Source organism: Oncorhynchus tshawytscha, linkage group LG24, assembly GCF_018296145.1.
Source record: "Oncorhynchus tshawytscha isolate Ot180627B linkage group LG24, Otsh_v2.0, whole genome shotgun sequence".
In the NCBI taxonomy this organism is placed as follows: domain Eukaryota; kingdom Metazoa; phylum Chordata; class Actinopteri; order Salmoniformes; family Salmonidae; genus Oncorhynchus; species Oncorhynchus tshawytscha.
Genome location: NC_056452.1, coordinates 1,725,430 through 1,743,088, shown reverse-complemented (window position 1 = coordinate 1,743,088; position 17,659 = coordinate 1,725,430). Strand labels below are relative to the sequence as shown.

Here is a 17,659-nt window from a genome sequence, read left to right as displayed (position 1 = left end):
ATGTTCACCACTATTATTGCACAAGGAGTGAGTCCATGCAACAGGTTAACAATCACAAGGCCACTGGGACAAGGCCACTGGAATACTAGAGTGTGTTATCATAGCATGTGCAGACTACCTGGTAAGAGTCTTCATGGACATATTCAATCAATCTATCCTTGTTCCAGTCTGTAATCCCAATGTTTCAAGCTGCCCACCATTGTCACTGTTCCCAAGAGCTCCAAAGTAACCTGCCAAAATGTATATCACCCCGTAGCACTCACATCTGTAATTAGGAAGTGCTTTGAAAGGCTGGTCATGACACACATCAACACCATCATCTCAGACACCCTAGACCCACTCCAATTTGTATACCACCAGAACAGATCCAAAGATGACACAATATCAATTGCACTTCACACTGCCCTCTCCCAACTGGACAAGAGGGGAAATAACTGCTTAGAATGCTGTTCATAGACTACAGCTCAGTGTTCAACAACATAATCCCCTGTAAAATCATCACCAAGTTAGGGACCCTGCAACGGGATTCTGGACTTCCTGATGGGCCAACCCTTGGTGAGGAGGGTAGGCAACAACACCTCCTCCATGCTGACCCTCAACACAGGGGACCCTCAGGGTTGTGTGCATAGTTCCCTCCTGTACTCCCTGTTTACACATGACTGCGTTCATCCACGACTCCAAAACTATCATCATGTTTGCTGACGACACAACGGTGGTAGGCCTGATCACCAATGGTGATGAGTCAGCTTACAGTGAGGAGGAAAGATACTTAGCAGTGTGGTACCAGAGAAAAAACCTCTCCCTCAACGTCAGTAAGACCAAGGAGCTAATCATGGACTATAGGAGAAAGAGGGGAGAGTTGCTGTTACAGAATGGGTCGAGAGCTTTATGTTCCTTGGCATCCATGTCACTAAGGGCCTAACATGCTACCCACACACCCACACAGTTGTGAAGAAGGCACGGCTGCGCCTCTTCCCACTCAGGAGGCTGAAAAGATTTGGCATGGGCCCTCGGATATTTAAAACGTTCTACAGCTGCACCATCGAGAGCATCTTCACAGGCTTCATCACTGCTTGATATGGCAAAGACACCGCCCTTGAGCGCAAAGCACTACAGAGTGTGGTGCGGACAACCAAGTACATCACTGGGGTTGAGCTCCCTGCCATCCAGGACCTCTATACCAGGTGGTGTCAGAGGAAGGTCCGAAAAATGTCCAAACACTCAAGCCACCCATGTTTACTATGCTACGATCCGGCAAACAGTACCGGAGCATCGGCTCTCGGACCAATAGGCTCCAAGACAGCTTCTACCTGAAGGCATAAGACTGCTAAATAGCCACACTACTAAATACATTGAACAAAAAAATAAACGCAACATGCAACTATTTCGAAGATTTTACTGAGTTACAGTTCATATAAGGAAAAGGGTCAATTTAAATTGATTTGTTAGGCCCTAATCTATGCATTTCACATGACTGGGAATACAGATATGCATATGTTGGTCACAGATACAGATACAGTACCTTAAAAAAGGTAGGGGCATGGATCAGAAAACCAGTCTGTATCTGGTGTGACTACCATTTTCGACACATCTCCTTTGCATAGAGTTAATCAGGCTAATTGTGGCCTGTAGAATGTTGTCCCACTCATCTTCAATGGCTGTGCGAAGTTGCTGGATATGGGTGGGAACGGCAAAAAGCAGTCGTGCACAGCAATCCTGAGCATCCCGAACATGCTCAATGGGTGACATGTCTGGTTAGTGTGCAGGCCATGGAAGAACTGGGACATTTTCAGCTTCCAGTAATGCCCATACCATAACCCCACCTACACCCTGGGGGACTCTGTTCACAAAATTGACATCAGCAGACCTTCTTGCCCACACAACACCATACACGTTGTCTGCCATCTGCCTGGTACAGTTGAAACCAGGATTCATCTGTGAAGACTAAACTTTTCCCCTCATGCCAGTGGCCATTGAAGGTGAGCATTTGCCAGCTGAAGTTGGTTATGATGCCGAACTGCAGTCAGGTCAAGACCGTGGTGAGGATGACGAGGCCACAGATGAGTTTCCTTGAGATGCTATCTGACAGTTTGTGCAAAAATTATCTGGTTGTGCAAACCCACGGTTTCATCAGCTGTCTGGATGGCTGGTCTCAGACAATTCTGCTGGTGAAGAAGCCGGATGTGGAGGTCCTGTGCTGACATGGTTGCATGTGGTTTGCTGTTGTGAAGCCAGTGTGACGTACTGCCAAATTCTCTAAAACTACGTTGGAGGTGGCTTATGGTAGAGAAATTATAACATAGCATTTTCATTAGTTTGTTACTGTAGGCTATGTAAAAAATAAACACCAATTCAACTGTTCAATAAATGTAATTTGTGGAATTGTGTATATATACAGTACCAGTCAAAAGTTTGGACACACCAACTCTTTCAAGGGTTTTTATTTGTTTTACTGTTTTCTACATTGTAGAATAAACTATGAAATAACACATATGGAATCATGTCGTAACCAAAAAAGTATTAAACAAATCAAAATATACTTTATATTTGAGATTCTTCAAAGAAACCACCCGTTGCATTGATGACAGCTTTGAACACTTTTGGCATTCTCTCAACCAGCTTCATGGAATGCATTTCAATTAACAGGTGTGCCTTGTTAAAAACGTATTTCCTTCTTAATGCGTTTGAGCCAGTCAGTTGTGTTGTGACAAAGTAGGGGTGGTAGACAGAAGATAGCCCTATTTGGTAAAATACCAAGTTCTTATTATGGCGAGAGCAGCTCAAATAAACAAAGAGCAACGAGAGTCCATAAGACATGAAGGTCAGTCAACACAGAAAATTGCAGTCGCAAAAACCATCAAGCCCAATGATGAAACTGTATCTCACGAGGTCCGCCACAGGAAACGAAGACCCAGAGTTATCTCTGCTGCAGAGGATACGTTGAGTTACCAGCCTCAGTAATTGCAGCCCCAAATAAATGCTTCAGAGTTCAAGTGACAAACACATCTGAACATCAACTGATCAGAGACTGAGTGAATCAGGCCTCCATGGTCGAATTGCTGCAAAGAAACGACTACTAAAGGACAACAATAATAAGAAGAGACTTGCTTGGGACAAGAAACAGGAGCAATGGGCATTAGACCGGTGGAAATGTACTTTGGTCTGATAAGTCCAAATTTGAGATTTTTGGTTCCAACCGCTGTGTCTTTGTGAGACGCAGAGTAGTTGAACGGATGACCTTTGCATGTGTGGATCCCACCATGAAGCATGGAGGAGGTGGTGTGATGGTGTGGGGGTGCTTTCTGGTGACACTGTCTGATTTATTTAGAATTCAAGGCACACTTAACCAGCATGGATGGCTACCACAGCATTCTGCAGCTATACACTATCCCATCAGGTTTGCTCTTAGTTGGACTGGGATTTGTTTTTCAAGAGGACAATAATCCAACAGACCTCCAGGCTATGTAAGGGCTATTTGACCAAGAAGGAGAGTGATGGAGTGCTGCATCAGATGACCTGGCCTCCACAATCACCCGACCTCAAACCAATTGAGATGGTATGGGATGAGTTGGACCGCAGATCGAAGGAAAAGCAGCCAACAAGTGCTCAGCATATGTGGGAACCCCTTCAAGACTGTTGAAAAAGCATTCCAGTTGAAGCTGGTTGAGAGAATGCAAAGAGCGCATGTAAAGAGTGTGCACAGCTATCATCAAGGCAAAGGGTGGCTACTTTGAAGAATCTAAAATATATTTAACACTTTTCTGGTTACTACATTTTTAAAAACGGAACCTTTCTTTAACTAGGCAACAAATTCTTATTTAACAATGACAGCCTACCCCGGCCAAACCTTAATCTGGACGACACTGGGCCAATTGTGTGCCGCCGTATGGGACTCCCTACCACGGCCAGTTGTGATATAGCCTGGAATCGAACCATGGTCTGTAGTGACACATCTAGCACTGAGATGCAGTCCCAGCTGTGCCACTCAGGAGACCTACTTGATTTCATATATATTATTTAGTAGTTTTGATGTCTTCACCATTATTCTGCAATGTAGGAAATAGTAAAAATTAAAGAAAAACCCTTGAATGAGTAGGAGTGTCCAAACTTTTGACTGGTACTATATATGTTTTTTTCCCCCCCAACCACGAAGACATACAGTCAGTAAACACAATGAAATGAGGGAAACAGTAACCTAAAATCATTTTATGCGTCAAGAGTGCTTGATAAATAGTGAAAATCAGCACAAAGCAATAATGGCATTACATGCGTCGATATTACAACAGTCAAAAATAGTCAATTATGCTCATGCTTACACGGTCTGCGTTTTCACGCAATGTCATCCGTTGGATTTCATTTATCGGTTAGCCCTTGTCCTAGCAGTTGACACATCTTTGCCACTTTCCTTTGCTTGACACACTTCCCACAAAAACATTGCTTGTAGGTGACATAGGTGTCTTGGGTTGTTCTTTATGCACCTGGACACCTGGCACAGTCTCCTCCTCGGGAGCTGTGCACAATTTGACTCGGGCAAAGGCTCATGTGGAATCTTTGCTGCTGCCTTGACCCTTGTATGTCTCTCACGTACCTGTACCCCGTATGCTAGACTCATGATGAAGTCTCTCCTGTAAAAAAATCTAAAAACAAAATTCCACTTTGACGTTATGGGATGATGTGTATAGATCAGTGACACAAAATCTCAGCCAGCCCTGTAGTCCTCCAGCAAGCTAGCCAGACAGTCAAGATAGTTCCCCCGCCAGCCAACCAAACGCACCGAGTGACAGATACAGAGAGAAAGTCAGAAAAACACACCAGTGAGTTTGGTACCTGAGGGGGAGTTCTCAGTGATCTCAGCCCGGTAGCTGGTCTGTGTGAATATGGGCCTGTTGTCATTATCATCCAGAACTGTGATCACCAGCATGTCTGAGTCCTAGAGAAAGGGATGGACGGAGGGAGAGAGTGATAGATTGGGGAGGGGTGAATGGGGTAGGATAGGATGGAGGGGCAAGGAACAATGTGAGAAATGTTCTCAATCAAAAAGCAAATAGCTGTCATTCCATGCAATATTTGAGAGGCACATGTGTGCCATTGAATAATGCCATCTATGTAGAGCTGGGCAATATGGACAAAAATCCATATCACAATACTGGAAAATACAGAGGATCAACAACATTGCATTCACTCCACATTACTGGCCTGTATGATAAAGTGTAAAGAAGGAAGCCTGTGTTAAGAATCCACTCAAAGTCATCCATTGTTTGCAGCAAGGCCGTTTAGTGACACTGCAAGACAACACGGCAAAGAAACACACTTTTTGACCTAAATTAAAAACGACAGGTTTGGGTCAAATCCAATACAATACAGCCATGAGTGAAACTGTCTGAATTTAAGTATTGTGGCGGCAGCATCATGTTAGGGGTATGCTTGTCAACGACAGGGCCTGGGAGGTTTGTCAGGATCAAACTAAAAATGAAAAGAGCAAAGCCCAGGTAAAAAGTTGGAGGAAAACCCGCCTCAGTCTTCTGAGAACCTCAACCTCACCCTTTATTTTTCAGCAGGACGTTAATGTTAATGCCAAAAACACACCAGAATGGCTTTCCAAGAGGTGTTGAGTGGTTCCTGCGTGGTCCAGTATCAGTCCTGACTTATTTGAGAGTGAGTGAGTGTGAGAGTGTGTGTGTGTGCTTGTGTGTGTGGAGCAGTACCCGGCGAGCGATGCGGGGATTCTCAGGGTTGTCTTTAACAGTGATGGTCAGTCTGTACTCCCCCACCCTTTCTCTGTCCAGAGGCCTGTTCACCTGCACCATCCCTGTCTGAGAGGGGGATAGAGAGATCATGGGGGAGTGATTGCGCACAAGATGGAGGATATACCTGACTTATCAATTATACCATATCCTTCTCTTTTCAATGTCTCTCTATAACCACGTTTCCATCCACAGTTTTTATGTGAGTTTTTAAGTCATACCGTATATATTTAAAATAATCACGACAGCAGAGATAGAAAAAGGAAGTTTGGTACAATTTAATAAATGGCGACAGATCATTTGTTTGTTCTACATGGTGGCATCTTTTTGTGTCTGTAAAATTCTCGCTCTCATCCATAATAATCTAATCATGTAGACTAGTCAACCCACACAGCCAACCCGCACTGTATCTGCGAGCTGTTGGCTAGAGCGCACATGCCAAGACCAGAGTAGGCACATTTGTTATTTAATTCAACAGTTTTTGTGAAAAAACTATTGTTATTTTTTTATCCTTTATTTAACTAGGCAAATCAGTTAAAAACTATTATTTACAATGACGTCCTAGGAACAGTGGGTTAACTGCCTTGTTCAGGGCCTGAGGACAGACTTTTACCTTGTCAGCTCGGGGTTTCGATCTCGCAACCTTTCGGTTACTGGCCCAACGCTCTAACCACTAGGCTACCTGCCGCCCCAAAATGTGATGGAAACACACCAAACTCTCGATTTTTATTTGGTACATGAAAACTTAAGTGAAAAATTACATTTTGTGTGCACTATGTTATCACACACTGATTTTCATCTGCAACATTTCCACTTGGTGGAAACCACTGGAGGGAAAATTAGCATATTTTCTTATTTTCTTGGGGATTTTAGAATATTTGCATGAAAATCTGTCACCAATTGGATGGATACCTAGCTCCTGACTTTTTATCAATGTATTTTGTCTACATTTTCAGATCAAGCCCTTCTTCTCACTTCTCTATCCTTTCTGCCCCTTTTACTCCCTCCATTCCTCCCCCTCCCTTCCTGTCCCTCTCTCTCTCTCGCTCTCTGTCTCTCTCTCTCACAGTGTCATTGATGTAGAAAGCTCCATCGTGGTTTCCGGCAGTGATGTTGTAGGTGAGCAGGGCATTGCGTCCACTGTCCATGTCCCGTGCTTGGACCGTGGTCACCGAGGTGTGGATGGACGCCCCCTCTCTCACACTGGTGTTGTGGGGCAGGTTCAACAGCATGGGGTCATTGTCATTGATGTCCAGCACCTGGACACCCACCACCACCTGGGAGATGGAGAGGACACAGGATAGTGTCACACTTGGTCTTAGTGTGTGTGTGTGTTTGTGTGTGGACGCACACATGTGTTGTGTTCATAGAAGTGTCTGAGCATGTCAGCAGGAAGCACCACAGGATCAGTGCATGTCTGTACGTGTTTGTGTTTCCTTGAACATGTGTATGAACATACCATGCTGATGCGTGGTGGTTTGCCCAGGTCTTTGGCCATGACAGTGATGTTGTAGAAGGGTGTGGTCTCTCTGTCCAGCTCCACATCTCTCCTCACACGCAGCTCTCCCTCCACTGGAGATACCACAAACTCATCTAACAGAGAAAGAGAGAGCAAGAGAGAGGAAGCATGATTAGTTTGTTACTAGCCTTATCCTGCACACACACACACACACACACACACACACACACACACACACACACACACACACACACACACACACACACACGGATAGTAGCTCACCTGCATATATACCCCACCCCCTCCCCCACAAAGACACACACACACAAACACCCTACTCACTCTGGGGGTCTCCGGCAGTGATGCTGTACTCCACTTTGCCGTTGAGCCCAGAGTCCAGGTCGATGGCCTTGAGGGTCCAGACTCGAGGCCCCAGCTGGCCCTCTGTTATCTCAAAGGGCCCCTCATAGGGCTTGGTGAAGGTGGGGGTCACATCGTTCACATCCAGGACATTCACCAACACCTGGAAAAGACCGGTGGAAACAACCTGAATAGAGATCTTTATGGTCTATAACAGTGGTTCCTGAACTGTGGGGGTCGGCAGGGGGGGATCGGGGGTCCATATACAGTTGAAGTCGGAAGATTACATACACCTTAGCCAAATACATTTAAACTCAGTTTTTCACAATTCCTGACATTTAATCCTAGTAAAAATCCATGTATTAGGTCTGTTAGGATAGCCCCTTTATTTTAAGATTGTGAAATATCAGAATAATAGTAGAGAGAATGATTTAATTCAGCTTTTATTTATTTCATCACACTCCCAGTGGGTCAGAAGTTTACATACACTCAATTAGTATGTGGTAGCACAGCCTTTAAATTGTTTGACTTGGGTCAAACGTTTCAGGTAGCCTTCCACAAGCTTCCTACAATAAGTTGGGGGAATTTTGGCCCATTCCTCCTGACCGAGCTGGTGTAACTGAGTCAGGTTTGTAGGCCTCCTTGCTCACACATGATTTTTCAGTTCTGCCCACACATTTTCTATAGGATTGAGGTCATTGTTTTGTGATGGCCACTCCAATAGCTTGACTTTGTTGTCCTTAAGCCATTTTGACACCACTTTGGACGTCTGCTTGAGGTCATTGTCTATTTGGAAGACCAATTTGCGAACAAGCTTTAACTTCATGACTGATGTCTTGAGATGTTGCTTTAATATACCCAAATGATTTCCCTCCCTCATGATAACATCTATTTTGTGAAGTGCACCAGTACCTCCTGCAGCAAAGCGCCCCCACAACATGATGCTGCCACCCCCGTGCTTCACGGTTGGGATGGTGTTCTTCGGCTTGCAAGCCTCCCACTTTTTCCTCCAAACATAACGATGGTCATTATGTCCAAACAGTTCTATTTTATTTCATCAGACCAGAGGACATTTCTCCAAAACGTACGATCTTTGTCCTTATGTGCAGTTGTAAACCATAGTCTGGCTTTTTTATGGTGGTTTTGGAGCAGTGTCTTCTTCCTTGCTGAGCGGCCTTTCAGGTTACGTTTATATAAGACTACTTTTACTGTGGATATAGATACTTTTGTACCTGTTTCCTCCAGTATCTTCACAAAGTTTGTTGCTGTTGTTCTGGGATTGATTTGCACTTTTCGCACGAAAATACGTTCATCTCTAGGAGACAGAACGGGTGTCCTTCCAGAGCGGTATTGTCACGCCCTGACCATAGTTTGCTTTGTATATTTATAGGTTTTGTTTGGTCAGGGTGTGATCTGAGTGGGCATTCTATGTCGTGTGTCTAGTTTGTCTGTTTCTGTGTTTGGCCTGATATGGTTCTCAATCAGTGGCAGGTGTTTGTCGTTGTCTCTGATTGGGAACCATTTTTAGGTAGCCCGTTTTGTCATTGTGGGTTGTGGGTGATTGTCTATGTTATGTTGCACGTTAGCACATTTTTTATATAGCGGTCACGTTCATCTTATTCGTGTTTTTGTTTAAGTGTTCTTCGTGTTCTTCATTAAATAAAGAAGAATGTATTCTAACCACGCTGCGCTTTGGTCCACTCCATAAGACGATCGTGACAGAATTACCCACCACAAAAGGACCAAGCGACATGGTAACGGACAGCAGCAACGGACCGAATTTCAGGACTCCTGGACATGGGAGGAGATTTTAAACGGAGAAGGACCCTGGGCACAGGCTGGGGAATATCGTCGCCCCAAAGCAGAGCTGGAGGCAGTGAAAGCTGAGCAGGGGCGATATGAGGAGGCAGCACGGCAGCGCGACAGGTATGAGTGGCAGCCCCAAAAATATTTTTGGGGGAGGCACACGGAGAGTGTGGCTAAGCCAGGTGGCAGACCTGAGCTCACTCCTCGTGCTTATTATAAGCAGCGCGTTACTGGTCAGGCACCATGTTATGCGGTTAAGCGCCAGTACGTGCCCATAGCCCGGTGCGCTATAGGGCAGCTCCCCGAAAGTGTCATGCGAGTGTGGGCATCCAGCCAGGGCGTATGGTGCCTGCTCAGCATGTCTGGTCGCCGGTACGCCATTTCGGTCCAGGGTATCCTGCGCCGGCTCTGCGTGCTGTGTCTCCGCTCGTGCCGGGCAAATGTGGGAGTGGAGTAGTAGGCACTAGATCTCCAGTGCTTACCCACAGCCCAGTTCAACCTATGCCTGCACTCTGTAGGGTCCGGGCTAGAGTAGTTATCCAGCCTGGGGGAGTGGTGCCAAGGCTACGCACCAGAGCTCCAGTGCTCCCCCACAGCCCGGTCCTTCAGGTGGCTCCTCCTAACACCAAGCCTCCTGGAGGTCTCCCCAGGCTGTCTCTCTGTCTCCTCCCCACAGGTGCTCCCGTCTGTCCAGCGCCGCCTGAGTTGCCCGTCTGTCCAGCGCCATCAGAGCCGCCAGTCTGTCCTGGGCCGCCAGAGCCGCCAGTCAGCCAGAAGCAGCCAGTCAGCCAGGAGCCGCCAGTCAACCAGGAGCCGCCAGAGCCGCCAGTCAGCCAGGAGCCGCCAGTCAGCAAGGAGCCGCAAGAGCTGTCGGCCAGCCAGGAGCCGCCAGAGCCGTCGGCCAGCCAGGAGCCACCAGAGCCGTCGGCCAGCCAGAAGCCGCCAGAGCCGTCGGCCAGTCCGGAGCTGCCCTTCAGTCCAGAGCTGCCCTTCAGTCCGGAGCTGCCCCTCAGTCCGTTGCCGCCCCTCAGTCCAGTGGGGCCCTTTAGTAGGGTTGCCAGTCCTAGGTTGGCGGCGAGGGTCGCCGTTCCTAGGAGGCTTCCTAGGTTCAGGTTTTGGCATTCTATGTTGAATGTCTAGTCTGTTTCTGTGTTTGGCCTGATATGGTTCTCAATCAGAGGCAGGTGTTAGTTGTTGTCTCTGATTGGGAACCATATTTAGGTAGCCTGTTTTGTCATTGTGGGTTGTGGGTGATTGTCTATGTGTAGTGTTTGTGTCACCACGATTGTTCATTAGCTTCACGGTTGTCACTTTGTTGTTTTGTAGTGTTTGGTTTTTCCATTAAAATGACGAACACTTACCACGCTGCGTATTGGTCCGATCCTTGATACACATCTTCAGACGAAGAGGAGGAAATCCGTGACAGGTATGACGGCTGCATGGTCCCATGGTGTTTATACTTGCATACTATTGTTTGTACAGATGAACGTGGTACCTTCAGAAATTGCTCCCAAGGATAAACAGACTTGTGGAGGTCTCCAATAGTTTTTCTGAGATCTTGGCTGCTTTCCTTTGAGTTTCCCATGATGTCAAGCAAAGAGGCACTGAGTTTGAAGGTAGGCCTTGAAATACATCCACAGGTACACGTCCAATTTTAGTGGTTGAAAAACGGGTTTTAATGACTCCAACCTAAGTGTATGGAAACTTCCGACTTCGACTGTATAGTATTCTTATTATTATTTTGGGGGGATTGGGACTCAGTTCGGCTTTCAACTTGCTCTAAAATTGTGATAGTAGAAATAGCTGAAATTGTTTTCCTTTTGCCATGCCAGTCATACCTTAGAGAGTTATTTATAACTTGTCAGAAATGCCCAGATCAACTTGCCCATGAAAATTAGTTTAAAACTGCAAAATGTTCTCTGCACCCTATGATAAAATGTGTAGAATTGCAGGAAATATGCTTTGAACCTATAAAATTTTCGCTTCACCAGCAAGAGGGGTGTAAACCGTTTGTGTCATGAACAATGCTTGAGCCCATAGAAATCGACATGGCATGGGCGGAGGGGAGGGGGGTGTTCCCCAATGCTGGAAGGGGGGAGAAAGTTTGGGAAGCCCTGGTCTATATGTATGTCATTCGCAGGAGGAAAAGACAGAGATATCGTGGACGACGGTCCGGGTGCCTTGTAAGGATCAGTCGCCGAGAAGGTAATCTACCTTTATCATCGGTCCTATTAGCCAACGTACAATCAATCGATAATAAAATAGACAAACTACAGCACGTATATCATACCAACTGAACATTAAAAACTGTAATATCTTATGTTTCACCGAGTCGTGGCTGAACAACACCATGTTTAACATACAGCTGGTGGGTTTTAAGCTTTTTCGGCAGAATAGAAACGCGCCCTCTGTATATTTGTAAACAACCGCCGGTGCACAAAATCTAAGGAAGTCTCAAGGTTTTGCTCGCCTGAGGTAGAGTATCTCATGATAAGCTATAGACCACACTATATACCAAGAGAGATTTCATCTGTATTTTTAGTAGCTGTCTATATACCGCCGCAGACCGATGCTGGCACGTAAGACTGCACTCAATGAGCTGTATACGGACATAAGCAAACAGCAAAACGCTCATCCAGAGGTGGCGCTCCAATTGGCCAGGGACTGTAATGCAGAAAAACCTAATCTACCTACCAATCTCTACCAGCATGTTAAAAAAAGTCTAGAACACCTTTAATCCACACACAGAGACGCTTACAAAACTCTCCTTCGATCCTCCATTTGGCAAATCTGACCAGAATTATATCCTCCTGATTTCTGCTTACAAGCAAAAACTATAGCAGGAAACACCAGTGACTCGGTAAATAAGAAAGTGGTCAGATGAAGCAGATGCTAAGTTACAGGACTGTTTTGCTAGCACAGACTGGAATATGTTCCGGGATTCTTCCGATGGCATTGAGGTGTACACCACATCAGTCACTGGCTTCATCAATAAGTGCATCGATGACGTTGTTGTGGCATGGGATTGCAAACCATTACAGACTACAAAGGGAAGCACAGCCGCAAGCTGCCAAGTGACACGAACCTGCCAGACGAGCTTAATTACTTCTATGCTCGCTTCAAGGTAAGTAACACTTAAGCATGCATGGGAGCACCAGCTGTTCCGGATGACTGTGTGATCACGCTCTCCGTAAGCCAATGTGAGGAAGAAGTTTAAACAGGTCAACATTCACAAGGCCGAAGTGTCAGACAGATTACCACTATGTGTATTGCGAGCATGCGCTGACCAACTGGCAAGTGTCTTCACTGACATTTTCAACCAGTCCCTGACTGAGTCTGTGACACCAACATGTTTCAAGCAGACCAACATAATCCCTGTGCCCAAGAAAACTAAGGTAACCTGCCTAAATGACTGCTGACCTGTAGCACTCACATCTGTAGCCATGAAGTGCTTTGAAAGGCTGATCATGGCTCACATCAACACCATTATCCCAGAAACACGAGACCCTCTCCCATTTGCATACTGCCCTAATAGATCCACAGGTGATGAAACTCTATTGCAGTCAACACTGCCCTTCCCCACCTGGACAAAAAGAACACCTATGTGAGAAGGCTATTCATTGAGATACAGCTGAGCTTTCAACAACATAGTTCCCTCAAAGCTCATTGCGAAGCTAAGGACCCTACCTCTACAACTGGAACCTGGACTTCTTGATGGGCCGCCCCCAGGTGGTAAGGGTAGGGAACAACACATCCGCCATGCTGATCCTCACACGTGGGCCCTTCAGGGATGCGTGCTCAGTTCCCTCCTGTACTCCCTGTTCACTCATGACTACATGGCCACGCACAACTCCAACACTACCATCAAGTTTGCTGATGACACAACAGTGGTAGGACTGATCAGCAACAACGATGAGACAGCCTATAGGGAGAAGGTCATAGACCTTTCGTGTGGTGCCAGGACAACATTTTCTCCCTCAACGTGATCAAAACAAAGGAGATGATTGTGGACTACAGGAAAAGGAGGACCAAGCACGCCCCCATTCTCATCGACGGGGCTGAAGTAGAACAGGTTGAGAGTGTTAAGTTCCTTGGTGTCCACATCACCAACAAACTATCATGGTCCAAACACACTAGGACGCCGCGAAGACAAAGCCTATTCCCCCTCAGGAGACTGAAAACATTTGGCATGGGTCACCAGATCCTCAAAAGGTTCTACAGCTGCAATATCGAGAGCATCCGGTTGCACTGGTTGCATCACTGCCTGGTATGGCAACTGCTCGCTCCCCGAACGCAAGGCTCTACAGAGGGTTCTGAGAATGGCCCAGTACATCACTGGGGCCAAGCTTCCTGCCATCCAGGACCTCTATACCAGGCTGTGTCAGAGGAAGGCCCTACAAATAGTCAAAGACTCCAGCCACCCTAGTCTTAGACTGTTCTCTCTGCTACTGCACGGCAAGTGGTACCGGAGCGCCAAGTCTGGGTCCAAAAGGCTTCTACCCCCAAGCCATAAAACTCCTGAACAGCTAATCAAAGGGCTACACAGACCCCTCTTTTACGCTGCTGCTACTCTCTGTTTATAATCTATGCATAGTCACTTTATCTCTACCTACAGTGCCTTGCGAAAGTATTCGGCCCCCTTGAACTTTGTGACCTTTTGCCACATTTCAGGCTTCAAACAGAAATATTTAAAACTTTTTTAACAAATCAAAAACTGAAAAATTGGGCGTGCAAAATTATTCAGCCCCCTTAAGTTAATACTTTGTAGCGCCACCTTTTGCTGCGATTACAGCTGTAAGTCGCTTGGGGTATGTCTCTATCAGTTTTGCACATCGAGAGACTGAAATTTTTTCCCATTCCTCCTTACAAAACAGCTCGAGCTCAGTGAGGTTGGATGGAGAGCATTTGTGAACAGCAGTTTTCAGTTCTTTCCACAGATTCTCGATTGGATTCAGGTCTGGACTTTGACTTGGCCATTCTAACACCTGGATATGTTTATTTTTGAACCATTCCATTGTAGATTTTGCTTTATGTTTTGGATCATTGTCTTGTTGGAAGACAAATCTCCGTCCCAGTCTCAGGTCTTTTGCAGACTCCATCAGGTTTTCTTCCAGAATGTTCCTTTATTTGGCTCCATCCATATTCCCATCAATTTTAACCATCTTCCCTGTCCCTGCTGAAGAAAAGCAGGCCCAAACCATGATGCTGCCACCACCATGTTTGACAGTGGGGATGGTGTGTTCAGGGTGATGAGCTGTGTTGCTTTTACACCAAACATAACGTTTTGCATTGTTGCCAAAAAGTTCAATTTTGGTTTCATCAGACCAGAGCACCTTCTTCCACATGTTTGGTGTGTCTCCCAGGTGGCTTGTGGCAAACTTTAAACAACACTTTTTATGGATATCTTTAAGAAATGGCTTTCTTCTTGCCACTCTTCCATAAAGGCCAGATTTGTGCAATATACGACGGATTGTTGTCCTATGGACAGAGTCTCCCACCTCAGCTGTAGATCTCTGCAGTTCATCAAGAGTGATCATGGGCCTCTTGGCTGCATCTCTGATCAGTCTCCTCCTTGTATGAGCTGAAAGTTTAGAGGGACGGCCAGGTCTTGGTAGATTTGCAGTGGTCTGATACTCCTTCCATTTCAATATTATCGCTTGCACAGTGCTCCTTGGGATGTTTAAAGCTTGGGAAATCTTTTTGTATCCAAATCCGGCTTTAAACATCTTCACAACAGTATCTCGGACCTGTCTGGTGTGTTCCTTGTTCTTCATGATGCTCTCTGCGCTTTTAACGGACCTCTGAGACTATCACAGTGCAGGTGCATTTATACGGAGACTTGATTACACTCAGGTGGATTGTATTTATCATCATTAGTCATTTAGGTCAACATTGGATCATTCAGAGATCCTCACTGAACTTCTGGAGAGAGTTTGCTGCACTGAAAGTAAAGGGGCTGAATAATTTTGCACGCCCAATTTTTCAGTTTTTGATTTGTTAAAAAAGTTTGAAATATCCAATAAATGTCGTTCCACTTCATGATTGTGTCCCATTTGTTGTTGATTCTTCACAAAAAAATACAGTTTTATATCTTTATGTTTGAAGCCTGAAATGTGGCAAAAGGTAAATTACCTTGATAAAACAATTAAATTATAACTGCATGTTATGATGAACATGCAGTGTAAAAAGAGTTACTGTCATGTTGTGTGTGTATGTGTATGTGTGTGTCATTGTCATCACCGTGGTGCTGGAAGTCAGGCGGAGGGCATGGATAGGACACTGGTCCGTTGCTGTGACGATAAGTGCGTAGTGTCCATTGCTGATCTCAAAGTCCAGCTCCTTCACTGCAACAATCCGTCCCTGGACACATACACATGGACACATACACATGCACAAAAAAGACAAATACTTTAACACTCAATGCTATTCTAAATACTGTACACTCACATCCTACACATAGTACCAGACCTGGGTTCAAATACTACTTGAAATCTTTCAAATACTTTGAGCGGCTGCTCTTGAGGATAGGGAGACGCTAGCGTCTCAACTGGCCAATTCCCTGGGGAAATGTAGAGCGCCAGAGTCAAATAAAATGTTATACAATTCAAAATTTAATTAAATCACACATGTAAGATACTCAATTAAAGCTACACTCGTTGTGAATCCAGCCAACATCTCAGATTTAAAAAATGCTTTTCGGCGAAGGCATAAGAAGCTATTATCTGATAGTATGCACCCATCTGACACCAGTAGTAAACAAAAGAGCTAGCGTAGCAGGCGCTACACAAAACGCTGAAATAAAATATAAAATATGCATTACCTTTGACGAGCTTCTTTTGTTGGTACTCCAATATGTCCCATAAACATCAGAATTTGTCCTTTTTTTCGATTAATTCCGTCCATGTATACCCAAAATGTCCATTTATAAAGCACGTTTGATCCAGAAAAAAACAGCTTACCAAAACACAACGTCACTACAAAACATTTCAAAAGTTGCCTATAAACTTTGCCAAAATATTTCAGACTACTTTTGTAATACAACTTTAGGTATTTTTAAACGTTAATAATCGATCAAATTGTAGACTGGGCAATCTGTATTCAATACAGCAAGTAAACAAACCATGCTCCTTTTTTCGTCTTACGCAACTCTCAAAAGTGTAACCTTGTTCCAGGATGTGCTTCTTCTTCTTTGCACAAATGATTTACCTTAACCAAATTCCAAAGACTGGTGACATCCAGTGGAAGTCTTAGGAACTGTAAAATGGTCCCTGTCAAATATCCCTTGGCAAAGACAACAGAGGGAACGGTCAGAGGCAAAAAGAAAAACATCTGAACAGTTAGTCCTCGGGGTTTTGCCTGCTACATAAGTTCTGTTATAGTCACAGACATGATTGAAACAGTTGTAGAAACTTCAGAGTGTTTTCTATCCACACCTACTAATCATACCCATATCATATATTCCTGGCATGAGTAGCAGGAAGTTGAAATTGGGCACGCTATTTCTCCAAAAGTGAAAATGCTGCCCCCTATACCTTAACAGGTTTTAACCTGCCTATTGTCCCTGATGGGCATGTTTAGCACTTCTGCAACAATTCTGATACTAAAAGATGGGCCGATGGGAAAGTGAGTTTTTGTTTTGGTTATCTAAAACAATTTTTACAGAAAGTTCATACTATTATCACATACAGTGGCAAGAAAAAGTATGTGAACCCTTTGGAATGACCTGTATTTCTGCATGAGTTAGTCATAACATTTGATCTGATCTTCATCTTGGTCACAACAATAGACAAACATAGTGTGCTTAAACGAAAAACACACAAATTGTTTTTTTCTTGTCTATTTTGAAAACATAATTTAAACATTCACAGTGTAGATAGGAAAAAGTATGTGAACTCCTAGGCTAATGACTTCTCCAAAAGCTAATTTGAGTCAGGAGTCAGTTAACCTTGGAGTCCAATCAATGAGAAGAAATTGGAGGTGTTGGTTAGAGCTGCCCTGCCAAACAAAAACACTCACAAAATTAGAGTTTGCTATTCACAAGAATGTGAACAATGCTTCGAACAAAAGAGATATTAGAAGACCTAAGATTAAGAATTGTTGATTTGCACAATGCTGGAAAGGGTTAGAAAAGTATCTCTAAAAACCTTGATGTTCATCAGTCCACAGTAGGACAAATTGTCGATAAAGTTCAGCACTGTTGCTATTCTCCCTAGGAATGGCCGTTCTGCAAAGACGACTGCAAGACCAGTGCAGAATGCTCAATGAGTTTCAGAAGAATCCTAGAGTGTCA

The 17,659-nt window shown here is 44.8% G+C and overlaps 1 protein-coding gene across 1 annotated transcript in view; it reads right to left on the bottom strand.

The window, feature by feature from the left end:
- Positions 1–17,659, bottom strand: part of LOC112223274 (cadherin-23-like) — a 136,174-nt gene that overhangs the window by 86,026 nt on the left and 32,489 nt on the right. Inside the window, exons 4-9 of the mRNA XM_042305198.1 lie at positions 15,610–15,729; positions 7,546–7,726; positions 7,204–7,337; positions 6,812–7,021; positions 5,706–5,813; positions 4,828–4,930 (exon numbers count right to left, since the gene is read on the bottom strand). Coding sequence (XP_042161132.1) covers positions 4,828–4,930; positions 5,706–5,813; positions 6,812–7,021; positions 7,204–7,337; positions 7,546–7,726; positions 15,610–15,729 — 856 coding nt within the window. The remainder of the gene's footprint in view (positions 1–4,827; positions 4,931–5,705; positions 5,814–6,811; positions 7,022–7,203; positions 7,338–7,545; positions 7,727–15,609; positions 15,730–17,659) is intronic.